The sequence below is a fragment of the Trifolium pratense genome, linkage group LG2, assembly GCF_020283565.1.
Source record: "Trifolium pratense cultivar HEN17-A07 linkage group LG2, ARS_RC_1.1, whole genome shotgun sequence".
Taxonomy (NCBI): Eukaryota; Viridiplantae; Streptophyta; class Magnoliopsida; order Fabales; family Fabaceae; genus Trifolium; species Trifolium pratense.
In genome coordinates, this window is record NC_060060.1 from 39851342 (window position 1) to 39872865 (window position 21524).

A 21524-nucleotide genomic window follows, 5' to 3' on the forward strand; every position below is an offset into this window, starting at 1 on the left:
AATAACCTTGAGACACTAGGGGGCGCAACTTTCCAATAGAACTATGGGCAAGGCGTCGATGCCAAAGTTGCATGGAATCATTTGTGGAAGCGGCACAAATGTTGGACTCGTGAGGAACATGCAGTTCAGTGAGCTCATATAGCCTTCCGATCTTACATCCAGTCCCAATGAGTTGTCCGGTCCGTGGATCCTGCACACGACATCCAGAGGAAGAGAAAGTAATTTCATAGCCAAGATCACATAATTGACCAATAGAGATGAGATTAAAATTCAATTTAGGTATAAGGTATGTATTAGGCAGACTTAAATTGGGCAGAGAGATAGAACCACTGTGACTTACATGCATAAGAGATCCATCAGCAGTGTGGATAGAACAGGTAATGTCGTTTTTAGACAAGGAAGAAAATAAATGAGATGCAGATGTCATGTGGTTACAGCAGGCAGAATCAAAATACCATTTAGAATTACCTGGTGTGGTGGAAAGTGCAGCAGGAGTATTACCATTACCAGAAGGAATAAGTTGTCTAAGAAGAGACTGTATATTTGTGATAGAGAAGGCAGATTGAGAAGATTCTAGATACTCATCGGCAGCAACAGTTGTAGGAACAGACTTGGTAGAATTGGGACGAGGTCGATTCCTATTTTGATAAGATCGTGGAGGACGAGTGGGATAATTTTGAATCAAGTGTCCGACTGTCTTGCAGTATCGACAACAATTTGAAGCAATGTGACCCTTTTTCATACAATTATGACATTCAACCATGAGACAATTATAAAAGGAATGCCCCGACTTACGGCAATGACCGCAATATTTCTCCATTATTGCGAAAACAATATTATTAATGCAAAAACAAAGCAAAATATATTGTGACGGTACTTAAGCAAAAGGAAAAGTAGTGCTCAATGATGCTATATAAGAATACTCAATTTAGGAGTATTATGACAACAAAAATTGGTTTGTGAGATATCAAGATATGTATACAAGGGAAATTAACTCTCTGGAAAACGATGGTATATCAAGATACTATGGCAATTGGTTTGTGATATAATAAAGCAATAAGGTAGTCTTAAAAGATTGACAAACAGAGGGAAATAAAACTCACTGAAAGACGGTGGTAAGCAGCAACGAAATCACCGATGGATTGATAGCAACGATAAAGGAGAACCTAAGCTCTAGATACCATATAGAAACTTAGGAAAATATGAGAGAATATTTTTGTGTATTCATTGTATATTTTAAGTACAAGTAAAAGCTCCTATTTATAATATAGGATTGGAGACAAAGAAACAAAGAAAATAAATACACATAAAGGCTAATGATCCTAACTTAATTACAATATAAATTATTATAATGAGAGAATCATAATGTTGTAGAGATTAATTCAAATGATCATATCATATCTAGTTAGCTTGCTTGTAGAAGAAGTTTGTTAGTTAGTTAGTTTGAGTTTGTTTGCATGATTGTTAGTTAGTTACAAGTTGGTTAGTGTTTGTTAGTTAGTTTCAATTTTCTGTTTCTTGTTGAAGGGGTTATCTATATAAAGAGCCTCTTGTACCTATTTTTCATATCAATAAAACTTACCTTTTCTCTAAAACTCTTCCATTCAATCCTCTCTCAAATCTCTCCAAATTATCCATTCAATTCATCATTCATATTCCAACAAATTGGTATCCAGAGCATAGGTTCTGATTCAGCTGGTTCTGATTCAACCATCCATAGTTGTTGATCATCAAGAGAGTAATGATGGCATCAACAAATCTGCCAACACAGCTACCAAAATTGAAGGATAATAATTGGGATAGATGGAATGTTCAAATGCAAGCAATATTTGGGTTTCAAGAAGTGCAAGAAGTGATCACTGAAGGTGTCACTGCACTTGTGGATAATCCAACAGAGGCTCAAAGAATTGCACACAGAAACATCAAGAAGAAAGATTGCAAGGCAACATACCTCATTCATCAGAGCATTGATGAGGTCAATTTTGACAAGATTGCAACATGCACATCTGCAAAAGAGGCCTGGGATACACTAGAAAGATGTCACAATGGTGGTGACAAAGTCAAGAAGGTGAAGTTGCAAGCTTTAAGAAGAAAGTATGAACACATGGAGATGGAAGAGGACGAAAAGATTGAAGATTTCTTCAATAGGTTGAGGACAATCACTAATCCAATGGCACAGAATGGTGAAAGAATAACTGATCAACAATTCTGTGAAAAGGTATTGAGATCTCTTCCTTCTAGGTTTGATTACATTGTCTGCACAATAGAAGAAACCAAAGATATCACAACTGTGACACCAGCAGAGTTATTAAGCACACTGCAAGCTAGAGAAATAAGATTCAGTGAAAGAAGTGCTAACACTGAGAAAGATTCAAATCAAGCACTGTATGCACATTCAAAGAGCAAGAATGGCAAGAAACAGTGGGGTAAGAACAAGAAAGATTCTCAAGTTGCAGGTTCTAATGGGAATGACAAAGCTGAATCCTCAAACAAAGGAGGAGGAGGTAATGTGAATCCTAACAAATTCAAGAAGAACTTGAAGTGCTACTGCTGTGGAAAGAAAGGACATTTTGCAGAAGAATGTTGGTTCAATAAGGAGAACAAAGGAAAGGGTAAAAAGAAATACAAAGAAGAAGCAAATGTTGTGCAAGAAGAAGATTCATCTGATGATGATGATGAAAGTGAAGTAAAAGTGATGATGGCCACATTGAGTGAAGATTCACATCAAGGTAATCACTGGTTTCTTGACACTGGTTGTTCAAATCACATGACAAGTCATAAAGAGTGGCTGATTGAGATAGATGCCACAAGAAAAAGCAAAGTGAGATTTGCAGATGATAGAACAATACAGGCAGAAGGAATTGGAAAACTAGTGATAGACAAAGATGATGGAAACAATGTGATCATGGAAGATGTACTGTATGTGCCAGGTATGAAGAGTAATCTACTTAGTCTTGGTCAATTAATTCAGAAAGGATTTGAAGTTGAGATGAAGAACAAAGTCTTAGCACTATATGATGCAGAGCAAAATTTGATTCTGAAAACTCCATTGTCAAAGAATAGGACTTTTCAAATCAATCTCACTACTGCTAAAGTGATGTGTTTAAGTGCAACAGAGACACTAGATGAAAACTGGATCTGGCATGCTAGGTATGGTCATTTAAACTTCAAAAGTTTGAAAGATTTGGGCACAAATAAAATGGTGAATGGTCTACCAATCATCAAGATTCCTGAGAAAGTGTGTCAAGTGTGCATGATTGGAAAGCAAAGCAGAAAATCATTCAAGTCAGAGTTGCCTTCACGTGCAAGTAATCTGCTTGAAGTGATTCACTCAGATGTCTGTGGACCATTTGAAGTACCATCACTTGGAGGTAACAAGTACTTCATTTCATTTGTAGATGAATTCAGCAGAATGATGTGGATTTACTTGATTAAGGTCAAAAGTGAATCATTTGATGTGTTTAGAAAATTCAAGAAGAAAGTTGAGAAATACAGTGAAAAATCCATTAAGATTCTGAGAACTGATGGAGGAGGAGAGTACACATCAAATGAATTCAAACAATTTCTTGTTGAACAAGGAATTGAACATGAAATTACAGCTCCCTACACTCCTCAACACAATGGGTTGGCAGAAAGGAGAAACAGGACTGTGTTGAATATGGTTAGGAGCATGATTAGAGAAAAATCACTACCTAGTTATTTGTGGGGTGAGGCAGCAAGCACTGCTGTGTACATTCTCAACAAATGCCCAACTAAAAGGTTGACCAAATCAGTACCAGAAGAAATATGGAGTGGAAGAAAGCCAACAGTAAAGCATCTTAGAGTGTTTGGTGCTCTATGCTACAGTCACATTCCTGATCAAAGAAGAACAAAACTGCAAGACAAGAGCAAACAAGTGATACTGGTTGGTTATCATCCAACTGGAGCATATAGATTATATGATCCAGTGAAAGAAAAGATTGAAATTGGCAGAGATGTGGTAGTGTGTGAATCAGAGAATTGGGATTGGAAAGGTAAAAGTACTACTGTGATTAATCCATTGTTGAGTGACATAGATGATGATGCTGAAATCACCACTGCAAATAATGGAGCTAGCACAAGTTCACATGGCAATGCAGAAAATGGAAATGTTGTTAGTACTATACCAGCTGGTTCTAAGAGGACTAGAATTCCATCCACAAGACTACTAGATTGTGAAGTTTATGCTGATGATGCAATTGATGCAGAAGGTGACCTTGTACACTTTGCATTATTTGTTGACACTGAGCCAGTTAACATTGAAGATGCCATAGCAAGCAAAGTCTGGAAGCAAGCCATGACTGAAGAAATTGAAGCTATTGAGAGAAACAACACATGGTATCTGACTGATCTACCATCAAACAAACACCAGATAGCAGTGAAATGGGTGTTTAAAGTAAAACTCAACTCAGATGGATCAGTTGCAAAGCATAAAGCAAGGTTAGTGGCAAAAAGTTTTTTGCAGAAAGCTGGTCTAGATTATGATGAAGTTTATGCACCAGTTGCCAGAATTGAAACAATTAGACTAGTCATTGCAATTGCAAGTGCAAAGAAGTGGTCTTTGTCTCAAATGGATGTAAAGTCAGCTTTTCTCAATGGATCATTGGATGAAGAAGTTTATGTGTCACAACCTCCAGGATTCATCATGAAAGGTAAAGAAGGAATGGTGTATAAATTGAATAAAGCTCTATATGGCCTGAAGCAGGCACCTAGAGCATGGAATAAAAGAATAGATGGATTTTTGACTCAAATTGGCTTCAGGAAAAGTGTAGTAGAATATGGTATATATGTGAGACACTACTCTGACCCCAATAATGTGTTAATCATCTGTCTATATGTTGATGATCTTTTAATCACTGGTAGTAATGCTAGTGATATTGCTGCATTCAAGAAATTGATGCACTCAGAGTTTGAAATGACAGACTTAGGCAAATTGAGCTATTTTCTAGGCTTACAATTTGAAGATACAACTAAAGGTATCTTATTGCATCAGCAGAAATACATGAAAGAGATTCTATTAAAGTTCAATATGTATGGATGCAACCCTGCAACTACTCCAATGGAAGTCAATTTGAAACTGGAATTGGATGACACTGGTGAAGAAGTGAATGCTACTCTTTATAAACAAATAGTTGGATCTCTGAGGTACCTATGCAATAGTAGACCTGACCTTTCTTTTGCAGTTGGAGTTGTGAGCAGATTTGTAGATACTCCAAAACAGTCTCACCTAACTGCAGTAAAGAGGATCATGAGATATGTGCAAGGTACAATGAACTATGGCATTTTATTTCCTAGGTGTGTCAACAATGCAGTAGACAAATTAGAAGGATTCTCAGACTCTGATTGGTGTGGTGATCGTGTTGATAGAAGAAGCACAACAGGCTACATTTTCAAATACCTAAATGCTCCAATCTCATGGTGTTCAAGGAAGCAACCAGTCATTGCACTCTCATCCTGTGAAGCTGAATACATAGCTTGTGCCTTTGCTGCTTGTCAAGGCCTATGGTTAGAATCTCTACTCAAAGATATTGGAATTGACTTAACTGAACCTATACAGCTACTTGTTGATAATCAATCAGCAATCAATCTTGCAAGAAATCCTATTTCTCATGGCAGAAGCAAGCATATAGAAACAAGGTTTCATTTCATAAGGTTTCAAGTTGCTGCTAAGAAGATTGTATTGTCTCATTGCTCTACTGAGATACAAGAAGCTGACATCTTAACCAAAAGCTTGAAGCATGACAGGTTCATTGGATTGAGAAACAAAATTGGAGTTGTGTCTTTGGATCATTTGATTTAAGGTGGCATGTTGTAGAGATTAATTCAAATGATCATATCATATCTAGTTAGCTTGCTTGTAGAAGAAGTTTGTTAGTTAGTTAGTTTGAGTTTGTTTGCATGATTGTTAGTTAGTTACAAGTTGGTTAGTGTTTGTTAGTTAGTTTCAATTTTCTGTTTCTTGTTGAAGGGGTTATCTATATAAAGAGCCTCTTGTACCTATTTTTCATATCAATAAAACTTACCTTTTCTCTAAAACTCTTCCATTCAATCCTCTCTCAAATCTCTCCAAATTATCCATTCAATTTATCATTCATATTCCAACACATAACATATCGTAACAGTTTATATGTAGGAAAAGTAAAAACTAGAATTTTGTTTTTTCAAGCCAGTGGATTAATCCATCTCCCTTGTCTTCTTTTTTTGTACGGTGTAGTAGCATTGTGACTAAACTCACATTTTAAGGGTCTGTTTGGATGAACTTCTTTGAGTAATTAAGTTGATCGATGATTGACATACGTTTTGTGAGACTATTTGGCATAACTTATAAAAAACAACTTTATGACATTTTTTTATGAGCTTTTTTCAGCTTATATCGTATGCAAAAACAATTAATTTAATTTTATATCATGCTATTAAAATAGCTCATGTGTTTAAAAAAAAAAAGTTTATGTAAACTTATACATAAATACTTATTTTATAAGCTGCAAATAAGCTGTTTATCAAATCAGTACATATCGAGAAATGTAGAGTCTCAAATTCAAATCCAAGCAATTTGATATATGACAATTCATTGCTAATTGAGTTGCACTACGCGACCTACTCCATTGTCCTTGGTGTATTAGATAATGACTATTTAAAATCATTTTTTTTTTCTTTCTAAAATTTGCAATCAATTTTGAGTTGCGTTGTATTCTCTCACAAACACACATATAAGTGAAATGACATATTATGCATGTATATGAGGCTGCCACGTCATATTAATTTTTTTATTATTTAAATTATATTTTATTATTTCTTAAATTAAAAACATAAATTAAGAAATTAAAAATGACTAAATATCCGAATTTTTCAAAAGGACTAAAATTGTCCCAGACAAAATAGGGACCAAAATTACATATACTTTTGTTCATAAAAAGGCTTAAATATGAAAACAGTCAATGTAATTACGGCTTGTTTTGATTTTAGCCCCAAAAAAAAAATTGATTTTAGTCCCCGCAAAATACCAAAATTTTTAAAAAGGTCCATGAGGTGATCAAATATACAACCAAGTTAAAGCCGCAAAGTTAAATGGCGACCTAAGGGCTAAGGCCATGTATTGAAAAGCACTAAGTGCTAGGGTGGTGCCACACAAACAACGCCAAGACGCTCGTGGTTGTCGAAATGAAAATCATCTTATGTACTAAAAACTTTCAGAGAATGTACCGTGTCAATAAGTTTTGGTATTTTGCGGAGACTAAAATCAAACTTTTTTTGACAGGGCTAAAATTAAAACAAGTCATAATTGCATGGACTGTTTTCATATTTAAGCCTCATAAAAAAAATAGTATTTTTCTTATCTTAATTTTAACTCCTAAAAAAATAGCGGAGTCTCCTTAGTAAAAATAAAATAAAATAGCGGACCCAATGTCCTAAACCGTGGGTAAAATGACCGACCCGACCCGACCCGGTTGAAGAGATATACCTAGACTATAGACAGACCCTGGTTCTTTCTAGTTCCTTCGCCGAAGTCTCAACGAACTCACAGTATATTCCTAACTAACAAAAGACGCTGAATACAATACAATACAATACAATAGAGTATTCATTCAATTTCGTGCAAAATCAACAAAATGGAATCGAATATCAACAACAATCGAGAGCAAATCGTAGACGTTGGATCAGTGGTTGAAGCTGTTTCTGCTGACGCCGGCGATGCACCGCTTTACACCCTCGAATCCCTCTGCATGCGTTGTCATCAAAATGTATCATTCCATCACTTTCATATTTTTTTCCCCTTTTTTCTGTGTGTTTATTCATTCATCCTCGTGAATAGTTTCTTCGCTTATGCAATAGTTCCGCTTTTTAATTTTTCTTTTTGTTTTTTCCTCTCTACCCCATTTTATTGATGAACACTTCATCTTTTATTTGTTTTTGTTTTTTTTTCTCCCGTTTTTGTTCTTCTTTTTCTCTTTTTAGGGTTTCATAAAGTTCAATAAATGCAATTTGCTTTGCTTGAATACTTCATCTGATTGGGTTTATGTTTTTTCTGTCAAGGAATTTTGTTTTTGTTTTTATTATGTGACTTGAAACTTCTTCCATGTTTTTCAGGGAACTACAAGGTTTTTATTTACTATAATTCCGAACTTCAGGAAGGTACATGTCCTTAATTATTAACCCTTTGTTTTCTTATGCTTAATTAGTGGTTTCTTGATTATGTTTTCTACCGTTAGGTAATTGGTCTTGGGAATATGAATTTTAAACCATGTGAATTTTTATGTGCTTGTCCTTATGCTGATGTATTTTTTTATTGGAAAAATTTATTTGCTTCTAGTGTAATATATGATGGAAATGTACTGTATCATTCAAATTTATATAAAAAAGATGTACCATTTAAATTGATTTTGCGGTACCATTTAGTGGATATTTGGAATTACGGTAGCAAAACTAATTCTATTTGAGAGCATCGAAACATGGTTTGGTTATGTGTGGAAATGGCTTCTAGAATCACCAATAAGAAAGTAGGCCAAATGAAGGATAGTATAATAGTTAGAGATATAGAGGGAGACTATGAAAAACTATAGGCCAAACTAATAAAAAAGATTTAAGGTTTAAATATGCAAATGGTCCCTGCATATATAAAGGGTTTTGATTTTAGTCCCTGTTAAAATATTTTTTTGCTTTTAGTCCTTGTAAGTTGTAACCCTAAATATAACGTGTTGCTTTTGGTCCTTGTATTTTGTTTTAGTCCTTTTGCAAAATTGATTTCTATTGAAGTTGGTCGTTGTAATATGTAAAATATTTGATCTTAGTCCCTCACAATAAGGATTAAAATAAATATTACAAGGCTAATTTTTTTATTTTTTGGTTTTTAACCCTCTGGTTCCCGGGGACGGGGGCCCCGGTAATCCAGACTTTGGCTGCGAGATAAGTAAAGACTGGCCAAGGACTAATTTTAATATAAACATATTTTCCAAGGACTAAAACAAATAATTATATTATTTGCATGGACTATACACAAATTTTTTTACAAGGACTAAAACAAAAATACGACATTTTTTTTTTGGTATTAACCCTCTGGCTCCCAGCGGAAGGGGGCCTTGGTAATGCAGAGTTTGGCTGCGAGGTAAGTATAGCCCGGCCAAAAATTGTTCCCACTAGGAATCTAACTTGGGTTCTCTCGAACCATTCATCCTAGGGGGAGCTCATTAACCACTTAAACCCAATGTTTTGGTTAACAATATGGCATATTTGCTGGTACTAAAAACATATTTAAATCAAGATTTAAAAATGATGGTTTGTCACATGATTCATGATAGGGCATTCTCTTAACAATGGATCCATATACAGTAGTTGCTCCACCTAGTGGGCTAGTGGAAAAAGATTTTAGTTGTGTCTTTTTTGTTTGAATTATTCCTTATTTTGGACCTGATAGAAATGGACACATTAGAGAGAAAATTGTAGTTGACCCTAATGTGGAAATGTTGGTAGATTTTCTGCAAGAGGCCCAATAAAATGGAGAAACCAAATGGAGACCAGTTCAATACAAAAAGATCAATCAAAACTATAGAGCAAATTGTTAAGAAGGATTTCAATTTAAATGGTTTGTCAGATGATATGAATTATAGTAGAATATTATTACGACATTTAATTCATTTACTATATCCTACCTAATGAAAAAAGGCTTCTGTTATTGTAAATTATTCTTACATACTTAAATAAATTGATATTATCATTCTACAAAGTAAATGATGGACCATATCACATATTGTTATTTTCATCCACTGTTTCCTTACTCATGTCTGTAGTTTTATAGGAATAGGAATAATAATCTAATGCATTTGCCTTTGTGCAGATTTTGTTGTCGGCTTTTGAATGTCCTCATTGTGGCGAGAGGTAAGCTGCCCTTAATCTATGCCCTCATCTTGTAGTGTGTGCATTCAATATAATTGCTCCTGTTATTTTTCCTTGAAACCTAATATGTGTGCATTCAATATAATTGCTCCTGTTATTTTTCCTTGAAACCTAATATTTACTTTATGTTTTTGTTAACCTGCTAGGAACAATGAAGTGCAGTTTGCTGGTGAAATTCAACCACGCGGTTGTTGTTACTCGCTAGAGATCCCAGCGGGTGAACAGAAGGTTGGGTACATTCAAATTTAACTCCCCCTGATTATTATATAAATTTAAGCAAACATACATAGTCATCACTGGATGAATTAAAAATCATGGTTTAATAGTCGAGGTAGGTACAAGACTAATTTGGGTGGAGGTGCCCCAGTGACTTCCTAGCATCTAGTTACTACTCGGTTAGGTTAGTTTCTACACGAGGTCCTGTGTTGGATATCAATGACCAGCCGCAATGCAGGACTGATTTTTCATACTTATACTCATTTATGAGTTATAAATTGTGTCCATGCTTAGCCAAGGGACATATGTCTTAAAAGAGGCAATGATGTTTTGAAATGTTTAAAGTAACTGGTGATCATACAAGGCATGCCAAAATATAATTAAGAAATACTTAATATAGGACTTCAATGTTCACCAGTCCTCAGCCTGGCCATAAAGACAATGAAATATCTTTGGATAGCAATAGACTGTTCAAAATGTTAAAAGACATTATAATAACGTTTTCCCTTTTAGAATTGCTGTCTCACTTCACTCAATGCACTTACATCGGCTCCATCCCAGCTGCCAGTGACATATGGTGGTCTAGCATAGGATAATTTTTGCAATTGCCAACAAACTGCACATTTGTGTGCATTTATTGAACCAAGTTTGACAAGAATCTCATTGGTGGAAAGAATGTATCCATTCTTTTTCATTCTCTTTCTCTTACCACATTTGGTTTTGGAATAGAAATAGAAAACAAAAATTATAATTGTAATTTGAATTTTTGAAATCTAGGAGGCATTTTGGGCATACCAATAATAGTCATGTTTATCTTAGAAAAGAGGGAAATATGGAAGTTTAGAAGGTGAAACACTGAAGTATACTGTGAATAAATTAGGAAAGGTCTGGGAAACTAAATAAATATAATAACACAAGCATTGGTGGTATAACAGGAAAGAGAGCCTATCGAATTATTGATGTGTGCTTATATAAGATCCCATGTTTCTTATTTTGATTTGCGAGAGTGCCGTTTGCTAACTAGTTGGCTAATTTGTGAGTGCCTTATTAACAAGTTCAATGAATGCAGATGCTCAATCGCCAAGTGGTAAAATCAGAATCTGCTACCATTAAGGTACAATGATTGTTATTATTTAATTTTCTTTACATTTGTTTACACTTATTAGCACTTGCCTTTTTCGCATTTTATGGTAATGATTAAGTTAATGAAAATCCTTTTGATGTTTGACACGGCAATCTTGTATCCTTTGAAACTTAGACATATGCTATCTTAGTTGAGATGAGACATGACATGTATTGATTAATGTATTTCATCTCTGTTAGTGTGATAAGATCTGGTTGTTGCTATTGTCGGTGATGCTATGTGCAAGCATGCTATTGGTCCTTATTGGTCCTATAGCACCTTTTATGTTGGTTGAGCATCAATTTTGCTTTGTGTTGTTTTCTTCTTTATTTTTTAATTTATTAAGGAGTTCAAGTTTTCTTCTGACACTTTCTTCTACTTCTACCTCACCACCTATGTTATTTCTCGTGACTTTTTCTTTATTCCAGTCCTGCTTAATACTTGTATTATGATATATGATATACACCTTTTCTTGGTTGCTATAGTTTGTCACTAACAACACTGCCTGAAGTCTCAATAGCAGATTGTATGATATTTGCATAAGCAACATTTTACTCATGCATGAAGCCCGATTTTTGAATTTATAAGATTCATCTTTGTTGATTCTTAGTAAGCTTGAAACTATGACTAATACATATATTTCTATTATTAAAAATTTGTAAGTGTATCATACTTACTTTAAAAAACCTTTCTTATATGTATGACTGCAGATACCTGAACTCGATTTTGAAATTCCACCGGAGGCACAACGTGGTATTCTCTCAACGGTATTTCTGATATAAACTTTTATTTACTTGCTATTTTCCCTCTCCTATAGCTTTGACTTTTTTTTTTCTTTTCTTGTTCTTATGTTGGCTTCTCTGTCATTTCATGTGTCGTTGAATTTTTTGACACTTGCCTTCTTTTTTTCCTTGCTTATCAAACATTTGAACAATTGATATTAGCTAAAGTTAGTCAGCTTATGCAAAGTTATCTTGTGAATAAACAGTCACACATTTCCTTTTTATTTGATCAAAACAATCTTTCAAGTAAACAGATAAGAGTTTATTGCTATGCACTGATAATTGTGGAGATATTTTAGGAATTAATATAAAAGTGGCATAATGGTGAGATACTATTGGATGCATGTGTAATTTTTTTACACTGACAATGTATAACAATTAAAGCTGAAGGGGAAATTTTATCGTACAGCCTAAGATCATCAATGTTGTATTGGACAAAGTGTTGGGCAGTAAAGAACCTTCATGTGAATAAAATAATCCCAGCAGAGGTAAGGATGTTGTGTAGGGTGTGTGGTGAGACTAGGCTTGATAGAATTGGAAATGGCGACATCAAAAAGAGAGTTGGGGTAGCACCTATCGTAGAAAAATGTTGGAAATGAGGCGTAGGTGTTTTGGGCATTTGGGGAGAAGACGTGTAGATTCTGTAGTAAGGAGAGTAGATCAGCTGGAGGTTGTCAAGTCACTAGAGACAAAGGGAAGACCTAGAAAAACTATGAGAGAAACTATTAAGAAAGATCTAGATATTAATGAGTTGAACAGGGATATGATATATGATAGAACATTTTGGCGTCGTTTGACCGCTGTAGTTGACCCCGCTTAGTGGGACAAGGCCTGGTTGTTGTAATGTATAACAATTAAATCCAATAAGATAAGCATATTAATCTTATATTCCTTACCTTTTTGTTAGCGCGAAGAGGAAATAGTTTTGGGTAGATGTTTGAAGCTGTATTTTGGCTCAATCATATCATAGCTTAGTTGGTTTCCATTTGTCACTCACTATTTGGTGGCAAGGATAATGTCCGTAAATTTATATTAGAAATGTTGATTGTAAGTGTTAGTTTTATATTAGAAATGTTAATTTTGACAAAGAGTCGTGTTAAATTCACGACTAATTGAACTTTTGTTGTCATATGATTTGCCAATATTTTTTCTGGTTTAATTATAGGTAGAAGGGATACTAACGCGAGCTGCCGATGAACTTCAAGCTCTACAAGAGGAACGCAGGGTATAATTGGTTTCTTACCTTACCCTATATTAATTATTGATCGATATAAGTTTCTCTGGTAATAATTTACTGTTATATTTTTTTTACCTTCTAGAAAGTAGCTCCAGAGACGGCTGATGCGATTGATCAGTTCTTGGTGAAGTTGCAAGCCTGTGCAACATCAGAATTGTCCTTCACGTTTTTTATTGATGATCCTGCTGGAAATAGTTTCATTGAAAATCCGTAAGACACCATCTCTTTTTGAAAGTATCCCCTCCCCTAGGGTGTGATTAAATCAGTTATATTTGAGAAGGAAAAATTACAAAAGTACGGGTTGAGATATCTCACATAATTAAAGTAAACAACAAATATCCAAGAACTTTTCATCCTGTCAGAGCTCACAAATTTCCTTGTTCATACATTTAGTTACTATGAACTGGCTGTCAAACATAGAAAACAACAATTTCCTCTCATCTCATACCTTCAACGCCAAATAAAAGAAAGCATGATAGCACTCCACCAAAGGTGCTTTACAAAATATTCTTCCCAAACTCTCAATTGACATGAGAGAAACTGGTCCAAACTATGGACTCAACAAACTCATTGTTGACTAAAAGCTCACACCATAATTGTCATGTGTCTTGGAAGCAAAGTATAAAAAATGTATGCTAGTCTCAGACTAAAATCACATTAAGTCATTAGGGGAGACTAGAGTGAATATTCAGCGTTGACAGGCCTGCATGCCTTTAGCAGTTCATTGCTTATGTACGAAGGCCAACAAAAATCTCCGAATTGATAACATGATCTATCAATGTAACACCAATTCACGACCAAAGAAAGTCTCATAAATATGAAAAAAGAGGTTATTTTATGAAGGATATGTTAAATAAGAGTAATATATCGTTCTAAAGAAAAGAAAGTCCACTTTCACACCGAAACTTCATAATGTTAAGAAACTTGATCATTTCATAGTTGTGCTCTATCAGTGAATTTTAGTAGCTTGATGCTCTACAAATTGTTCCAAATCTATACTTTATTTTATGATCTTTTATTGTAAAAAATTACTTTGAACAGAAGCATGTATTTGTTAGCAAGACAATATTGCATCTGTATTTGCGACTTGTTAACATTAACCAAACCTCATAACTGCTTCTATTCTATTTAAATGGATTGAATAATATGTGAATAGGTTTGCACCGTCATCTGATCCATCACTGACGATAAAGTATTATGAGCGAACTCCTGAGCAACAAGCACTATTGGGGTACACACAGACTGAAGGAACTCGTGATGCAGCACCAGAAGGTGGAGAAGCTGTGGCTTCGAGGAGAACAAGGAGACAACCGCATGGGTCAGTTGGGGCAGCAGCCGGTCAGCGAGCCATTGCACAGAGTAATAGTGCAGAAATTGCAGATGCCTTATTTCGATATAGTGCACCAGAAGAGGTATGTTATGATGAGATGTATTATACTACTAAAGGTTAGTGTTTATTTGTTGTTCGACTATTCAATCTCATATTGCCTATTGTTCTTGACAGGTGATGACTTTCCCGTCTACCTGTGGAACTTGTGCCGCCAAGTGTGAAACTCGAATGTTTGTCACCAGTATCCTTTTACCATTTTTTATACTGCCATTCAGATACTCCTTACCTGTGCTTTTTACATATATTTTGTAGGGTTTCTGTCTGTTTTAGGCTTTTAGAATCAATGGCAACTAAAGGATTCATATTATTCAGTATATGCAAGAGATTACATTGTTTGCTGAGGGAAAACTAAAAGCATATAATGCTGATTATGTTTGAAGTACTGTTAACTGATTTACTCCTTTAATCCCTTTCTTGATTTTAACCTCATTTTTGAATCCGCGTTTGAATTACTTTCGGTTGAATTTAAAGCTTTAATCAGTACGTAACGTTGGTAGGTAAAGAATATTTTTTGATATGTATTGCAGACATAATATTCTGTATTTGTTGGATGTTTGAGATTAAAATGGATACACATGTCTACAGATTGACCTATAGTATGATTGCTGAGAATGCAATGACTGTAGATATTGGCTTCCTTTGGGATTTGGGTCTCTCTAAACTGAGGGGTGTGATTTGGAAGGTAAAGTGTAAAGCTGAAACCATTAATTGATATTTCAACAATTAAGATTGTGATATATATGCACATGTATAACGAAATATCAATTTGTTTAAACAAACTCCACTGATTTCTAATTATAGGTTTTTTTTTTTAGACAATTTCTAATTATAGGTTATAACTTTTTTTGTTGTTGATAGAATTTATTGGTTATAACTTAATACTGCACTTTACTCTCTAAAGAGAACCCCTCACTTTAGAGGAGCCAAACCTTACTTTGTCAACAATGCCTGACTTACCGTAATCTGATGCCAATTCTGCATGTATAAGTTGAGCCTGCATGAGCTGTGTATTTTGCTAGTTCATTTATACACTTCATTGAACTTAACAATGAACAGATATTCCATATTTTCAAGAAGTAATTGTTATGGCATCTACATGTGATGCTTGTGGTTACCGCAACTCTGAGGTATCTGTTGATTTCTGTGCGTAGTTTTCTCTTTTGAGGGCTGGGGCAGGGATACTTATTGCTCTTACCATGCCAGGTGAAACCAGGTGGACGGATTCCTGAAAAGGGAAAAAAGATTACTCTTCATGTGAAAAATGTTAAGGACCTGAGCCGGGATGTGATTAAGGTTTGTTATCTTTATCCAGATTTTGATAAATCTCAAGTATCCAAACAATCAGTCTGTAGTTCATACTATATATTTAGTGACCAAGTGTTGGATCTTCTCTATCACATTCTTTTTTCAAATGTGAAATAATTACTCCAACTTAGGAACAGTATAAGAGAGTGCTTTGTAGTGGAGAACGTAAGTCGGCTTGTATTTATTGCTTGCAAATCTCAGAAGCATAAAAATATTTAGGAATTTTGATTCTATTCTTTAACTTTGTAGTACTATACTGGGAAGGAACTATATCGTCTTTTGAACAACCAATTTAAAAATCTGTGGTTGTCGATGTCTGAAATGTTCATTTCATCAAAGTGCTTTGTGCTACATTGTTACCATTAGCATGAAGTTATAGAGTTTAAGATAAGAAAGGATACAGCAAAAGAATAAAAGACTTCTAATTATGATGATTATGGCAAGATCGTTATGTCACAAATTAAGCAGGGAAACATATCCTGATAACAACTAAGAAATATGAAAAATTGAAAACTAATCTTAAGAGATGATGCTCTAAGGTCTTATTAGATGTTTTTCATAGAATGCATAACACTCCTCAAGGTCAAACTAAAGCTTATTATACTCTTTAGAAAACATGATCAGACTATACAATCTGAGACGGGATTATCGCGAGGTCATAGTTCTGATGGCGGTCATCTTGTCAAAACAGTTCTCAAAATCTTCCAATGACCTGCTATGATACCAAAATATAACACCCAATTCGTATAAAACTGTAATGAGAAAGGTTTGAAAATTTTAAGCATGGATTGGATTTCATTAAACATCCGAAGACATTCATAGACTAACTTAACAATAGTTAAAATTTCTAATTCTAGGACTCTAATTTTTGATACGGGACATTCTAAACTTTGGATGACTGATGAGCAATTCGGATACACTCTTCAGTTTTCCAAAGCCTCTGATACCTGGAAATGTCTTTAAATCATTTTATCATATTCTATGTTACTGAGTTCTATAACTCTATGTTTCGGGGTACCACAGAGACAGACTGGGAATGTATTTGAAAATTGGAAGGAATGACATTGGCAGAGAGAAACCAGAGATGTTGCAGTAGTACGTGTTTAGATGAATTCACACTTGATAGGGGATAGAAAAAGTAAACAGTGCCCCCGGGGCACTAAGTTAAACATATAAATAAAGTTTAGCATGACCCAACTTATTATGGTTGGATAAATACCACACAAAAGACTGATTACTGACTCTTATTCATACTAATACTAGATTTCTAGTTATAATCATGCAAGGAAAGAAATCATGATAATAATAAAGAAATATGAAATCTTATTATAAGAGGTAATTGGATCAAAATATTATAAGATATTAATCATATCATCTAATGACTTTGTTTTTTGTTTTCAATAATATACTAAAAGTTGTGATAATACTCGTAGGTCTTTCTGTTCAAACCGTTAAAAATGTTGCAACTTTGATTTATATCTCTCCATACATGTTATATGTTTATATATCTTGACTGAATTAATTTGGTTTGACTAGTCTGATACTGCAAGTGTAATGGTTCCTGAACTTGACTTGGAGTTGGCCAGCGGCACTCTGGGAGGACTTGTTACAACTATTGAAGGTTTGATTACAAATATCAGTGGAAGTAAGTATGCTCCCTCCACCCCCCCACCCATCACACACACACACACCCTTCTCCCCCTCTCTCTCTCTCTCCACATCAAGGATGTCTCCTGTGGTGACAAAATTTAGAGTAATTATTTTTTTTTGGTAGAATTTAGAGTAATTTTTGTGGAAGTGAAAAGGAAAGAACTAGTAGTACCATGATACGAACTTGGGTATTATGTGCTGTTCAAGTCCACAACATTAAGTAGTTTGCAATGCTCAGTACGGTATTTAAGTGGCTTGATTCATCCCGGACTCTGTTACAAATTATTAAGTTCAGGGACCTAACTAAGTTTATGAGGGAATTAATTAAAAAAATATTTAAAAACTTAGGGATTTGATTAAATTTCTTTAGTTCAGAGACAACCACAGATTATTGATAAATTTAAGGACTCGATTATAAAAAATTTAAGTTCGAGGATCTGTTTGAAAATTTCTTAATAGTTTAGGGACCTCTAGATTTTTTTTGGTCAAGTAGTCTAGTGGCTTGAAATTCCACCCTTGAGGTGAATAAGTGGGGTATCCGAGGTTTGAACCCCGACCCCTGCATATATAATGCGATGTCCTTACCAACTTTAACTTAAAAATTATTTCTTCTAATCCAATGACTGATAACAATTATGTTGGAAAAGCCTTTTAAAAATGGCAACTTGGTGCTACCAAGTACCCGCCATGGCAGGTACAGACAGACCCTTTTTTGGATCTATTGTGGGAAATCATATCTTGAATTTGCAAATTGCAAGAGTTTGGAACTTGGAGCAGCCTTGTATTTCTAAAGATGAATTTTAATTGTTGCCATCCACATGTTCATGTTTTTCGTGATTCTTCTGTGGTTTATTTTAATATAATTTATAATTTATACATCTTTGCTTGAATGTTTGGATATTATTGATTTGATTTATATGTACAGGCCTTGAAAAGGTCCATGGGTATAGTTTTGGAGATAGTCTTGAGGACCACAGAAAAAGCAAGTGGCTAGACTTTCAAACAAGGCTAAACAAGGTAGGACATAAATTTCTCTTATATGTAGCTCACTTCTGTCTTTCTTCCCGGTCACTATATAAGGGTGCTTTACCATCAGATATTTTCATTGTATCTCTTATGGCTGACCAGGAAAAAGGAAACAACTAGGAGTAATACATAGCTAGATTCATTGCAATTTACATATTTGTTTGTCTCTAATGAATTTTCTTTAACGTGTGAAAAAAGAAGAAATAGCCGGAGGAATTTTAAGCAAATACCTTTTCCCAAAGAGTCAGAAACAACTTTGTGCTAGAATCTGATGTTACTCACATTTTATACTTACTTTTGGGTTACATTACTGGTTATATTCTTTCTCATAAATCATGGTTAACAGATTGAAGCTGCCCTACTATCAAATATCTTCCTGTCTTTGAAAGTTTTATGACTTAGCCTATTTAACCTGCATCTTTTCATTATGTGCAGCTTCTTAGCTTGGATGAAGCCTGGACTCTAATTCTTGATGATGCATTGGCTAATTCTTTTGTAGCACCTGTAACTGATGATCTCAAAGACGACCATCAATTAACATGTAAGTTTTATTAGATGCAGAGTCGCCATTTTCCAATTTTAAATTGATATTGTGAATATTTGTTTTGATATGGGCCCACCAGGCCCCTTTGCACCCAATGGCATTCTTCCCTATCAGTTTATTGAGAAGTTCTGTATTTTGATTATAGTTGACTGATATTAAAAATATAATTTTTTTGCTGTCTTTAGCTTCATTGTCTTGTGCACTTAATTTGTATATATTTTTTGAGACGGCCAATGTTAACAATTAAATTTGTTAGTTTTGTTAGTAACCTCTGACCTCCTTGTCACTCCACTTCCTAACTCATTCACCTCTAAGCCACCAAGTCATCCTTATATCTCCCCACTTAATTTGTATATTGACGTGGTTTCAACTTTTTATTTATTGTTGGCATACCTGATTCTTAGCTTCATATCATTCCCGGTGCCCTTTGGGGCGTACATAATTGGTTTTGTGTGATGTAACATATAGCACTGAATGTTTAGTATTATTGGCATGTTATCCACACCTGGCTGCATAGATCTTCATGTTAATATATTCATGTGTTATTATTGACATGCTAATGGCATTGTATCTATCCAGTTGAGGAGTATGAGAGATCATGGGAGCAAAATGAAGAACTGGGACTGAATGATATGGACACCTCTTCTGCGGATGCTGCATATGAATCAACAAACACTACTAATACTGTGTGAACATCATCTATAACTCTTCTTTCCTCTCTTCTAAAACAAGGAGGGAAAAAACATAATGAAGGATGAAAAATTTTGTGCTTTTAATAGCTAGGAAACATAGAAAGTAAGGAAATGCTAGTTGTCTTTTTTAATGGCTTATTTGATCTGCTGTTATATCAAGGTGACGATTAACTTTTGTCATCATTTCTTTCTTATTTTATGATAAGATTTGATAACTTGTGTAATCCTTCTTGAGATAGTTATATTATGTCTCGAAAATATAATTTCTTTTGAATTGTCGAGTTAATTTGTTACTTCTGGTTTTTGCCGATAATTAGCTTTCCTCCATTTTGATCCGTGTTTCTCCCAAAAAGAGGAAGGGAGGTGGCGATCTATAAAAGTTGTACTCCTCCCATTTTTTTATTATAAGCAAAATTTTATTTTTTAGGTTCATTCAAAGTTATATACTTTATAACATATGCGGAAAAAGGGGAAAATGTACTATTCGGGCAATATTTCCCCAGGAGTTGCAAATGGATCCGTTCGCTGGTTCCCTCGATTAGAACCTGAGGATCAATTAAAATGTTAATTGGATGAATTGGTTTCTAATAATTCAATGAAATAAATTAGAATCTCCTTTAGATTCAACGTCAAACATGCTCCGACCCAACCTCGGATCGTTGGGGATGAACATTATCAAACTGCGCATCAAAATGGACTGCGAGTCTCCAATATTCTAGAACAGAATTGTATACAATAAGATAGAATGTAATAGAAACAAAGATAGGGAGAATCGGTTACTTAGTATGCATCGTGTAAGATAAAATGTTGTTCAATATCTTGAAAGTCTGTCTTTTGTTATCAAGCATGAGATTCTCATTCTAGGGTACCCTTAACTTAACTGATCCCCACAATAACTTAGTATATGATGTACCCATTTAATGTGACTAAATAACAACTACCTAACTGATGAGTCAATCACAATTAGCAAAAGTAGTTTCAGATTCTGTAACACTAGAGTTGCTTCTCATGAATCATGTTAAATGAATTATTTCCTAATCATTTATATGTGAGAAATACAATAAACAACTCAAAGTTCTATGACATATTTTAACCGAATTAATTAAAATTCATGACAGTTTTTTTTGAATTAACATCTATTTTATTAAGGTGGAGATTGTCCAATATGGTAAGGTAGATAGGCCAAGCTATATGTATTGCCTTAAGTTTATATCTGTTTTAAAAATTTATTATTATATATTTTTGTTTAGTAGATTAATGGCTAAACTTCTACCTTTTAAAGTTAATAAGTTATTTGAAGTTTGAATGTTTTGTCTTTAAAAAAACTTTATTTTTTCTTCAATAATTATTATTTTTTTTATTTATAAAAAGTGTCGATCCATGGATATCTGTTAATACAGGCGAATACCTCAATATCCGTGGATTACCCATTTGGTGGATATCTGCACGGATATGGAACATACACGGATATAGACACGGATATCACATTATCCACGTCCATGGATATCCATTGACATCCCTAGGAATCACTCACCTAGTCAATTTTTTGTAGCAGCGGTCAAGTTATTTTTGGCAGCCCTATACCCACGGAATATTATACCTATACTCATGGCTTGAAGGACTGAAGATAAAAGTGTCTGTTGGTATATG

The 21524-nt window shown here is 34.5% G+C and overlaps 1 protein-coding gene across 1 annotated transcript; it reads left to right on the top strand.

Moving 5' to 3' along the window:
* The first annotated feature begins 7468 nt into the window (after positions 1 to 7468).
* On the top strand, positions 7469 to 20132 carry LOC123907337 (zinc finger protein ZPR1-like). Its single transcript, XM_045957551.1, has 16 exons — positions 7469 to 7760; positions 8107 to 8151; positions 9851 to 9891; positions 10056 to 10137; positions 11195 to 11239; positions 11959 to 12015; positions 13196 to 13255; positions 13350 to 13477; positions 14424 to 14679; positions 14772 to 14838; positions 15714 to 15784; positions 15861 to 15950; positions 17499 to 17607; positions 18538 to 18629; positions 19074 to 19179; positions 19762 to 20132. Exons 1-16 carry the CDS (start codon positions 7629 to 7631, stop codon positions 19872 to 19874), a joined length of 1494 nt encoding a protein of 497 aa, XP_045813507.1. The 5' UTR covers positions 7469 to 7628; the 3' UTR covers positions 19875 to 20132.
* The last annotated feature ends 1392 nt before the right edge of the window (positions 20133 to 21524 follow it).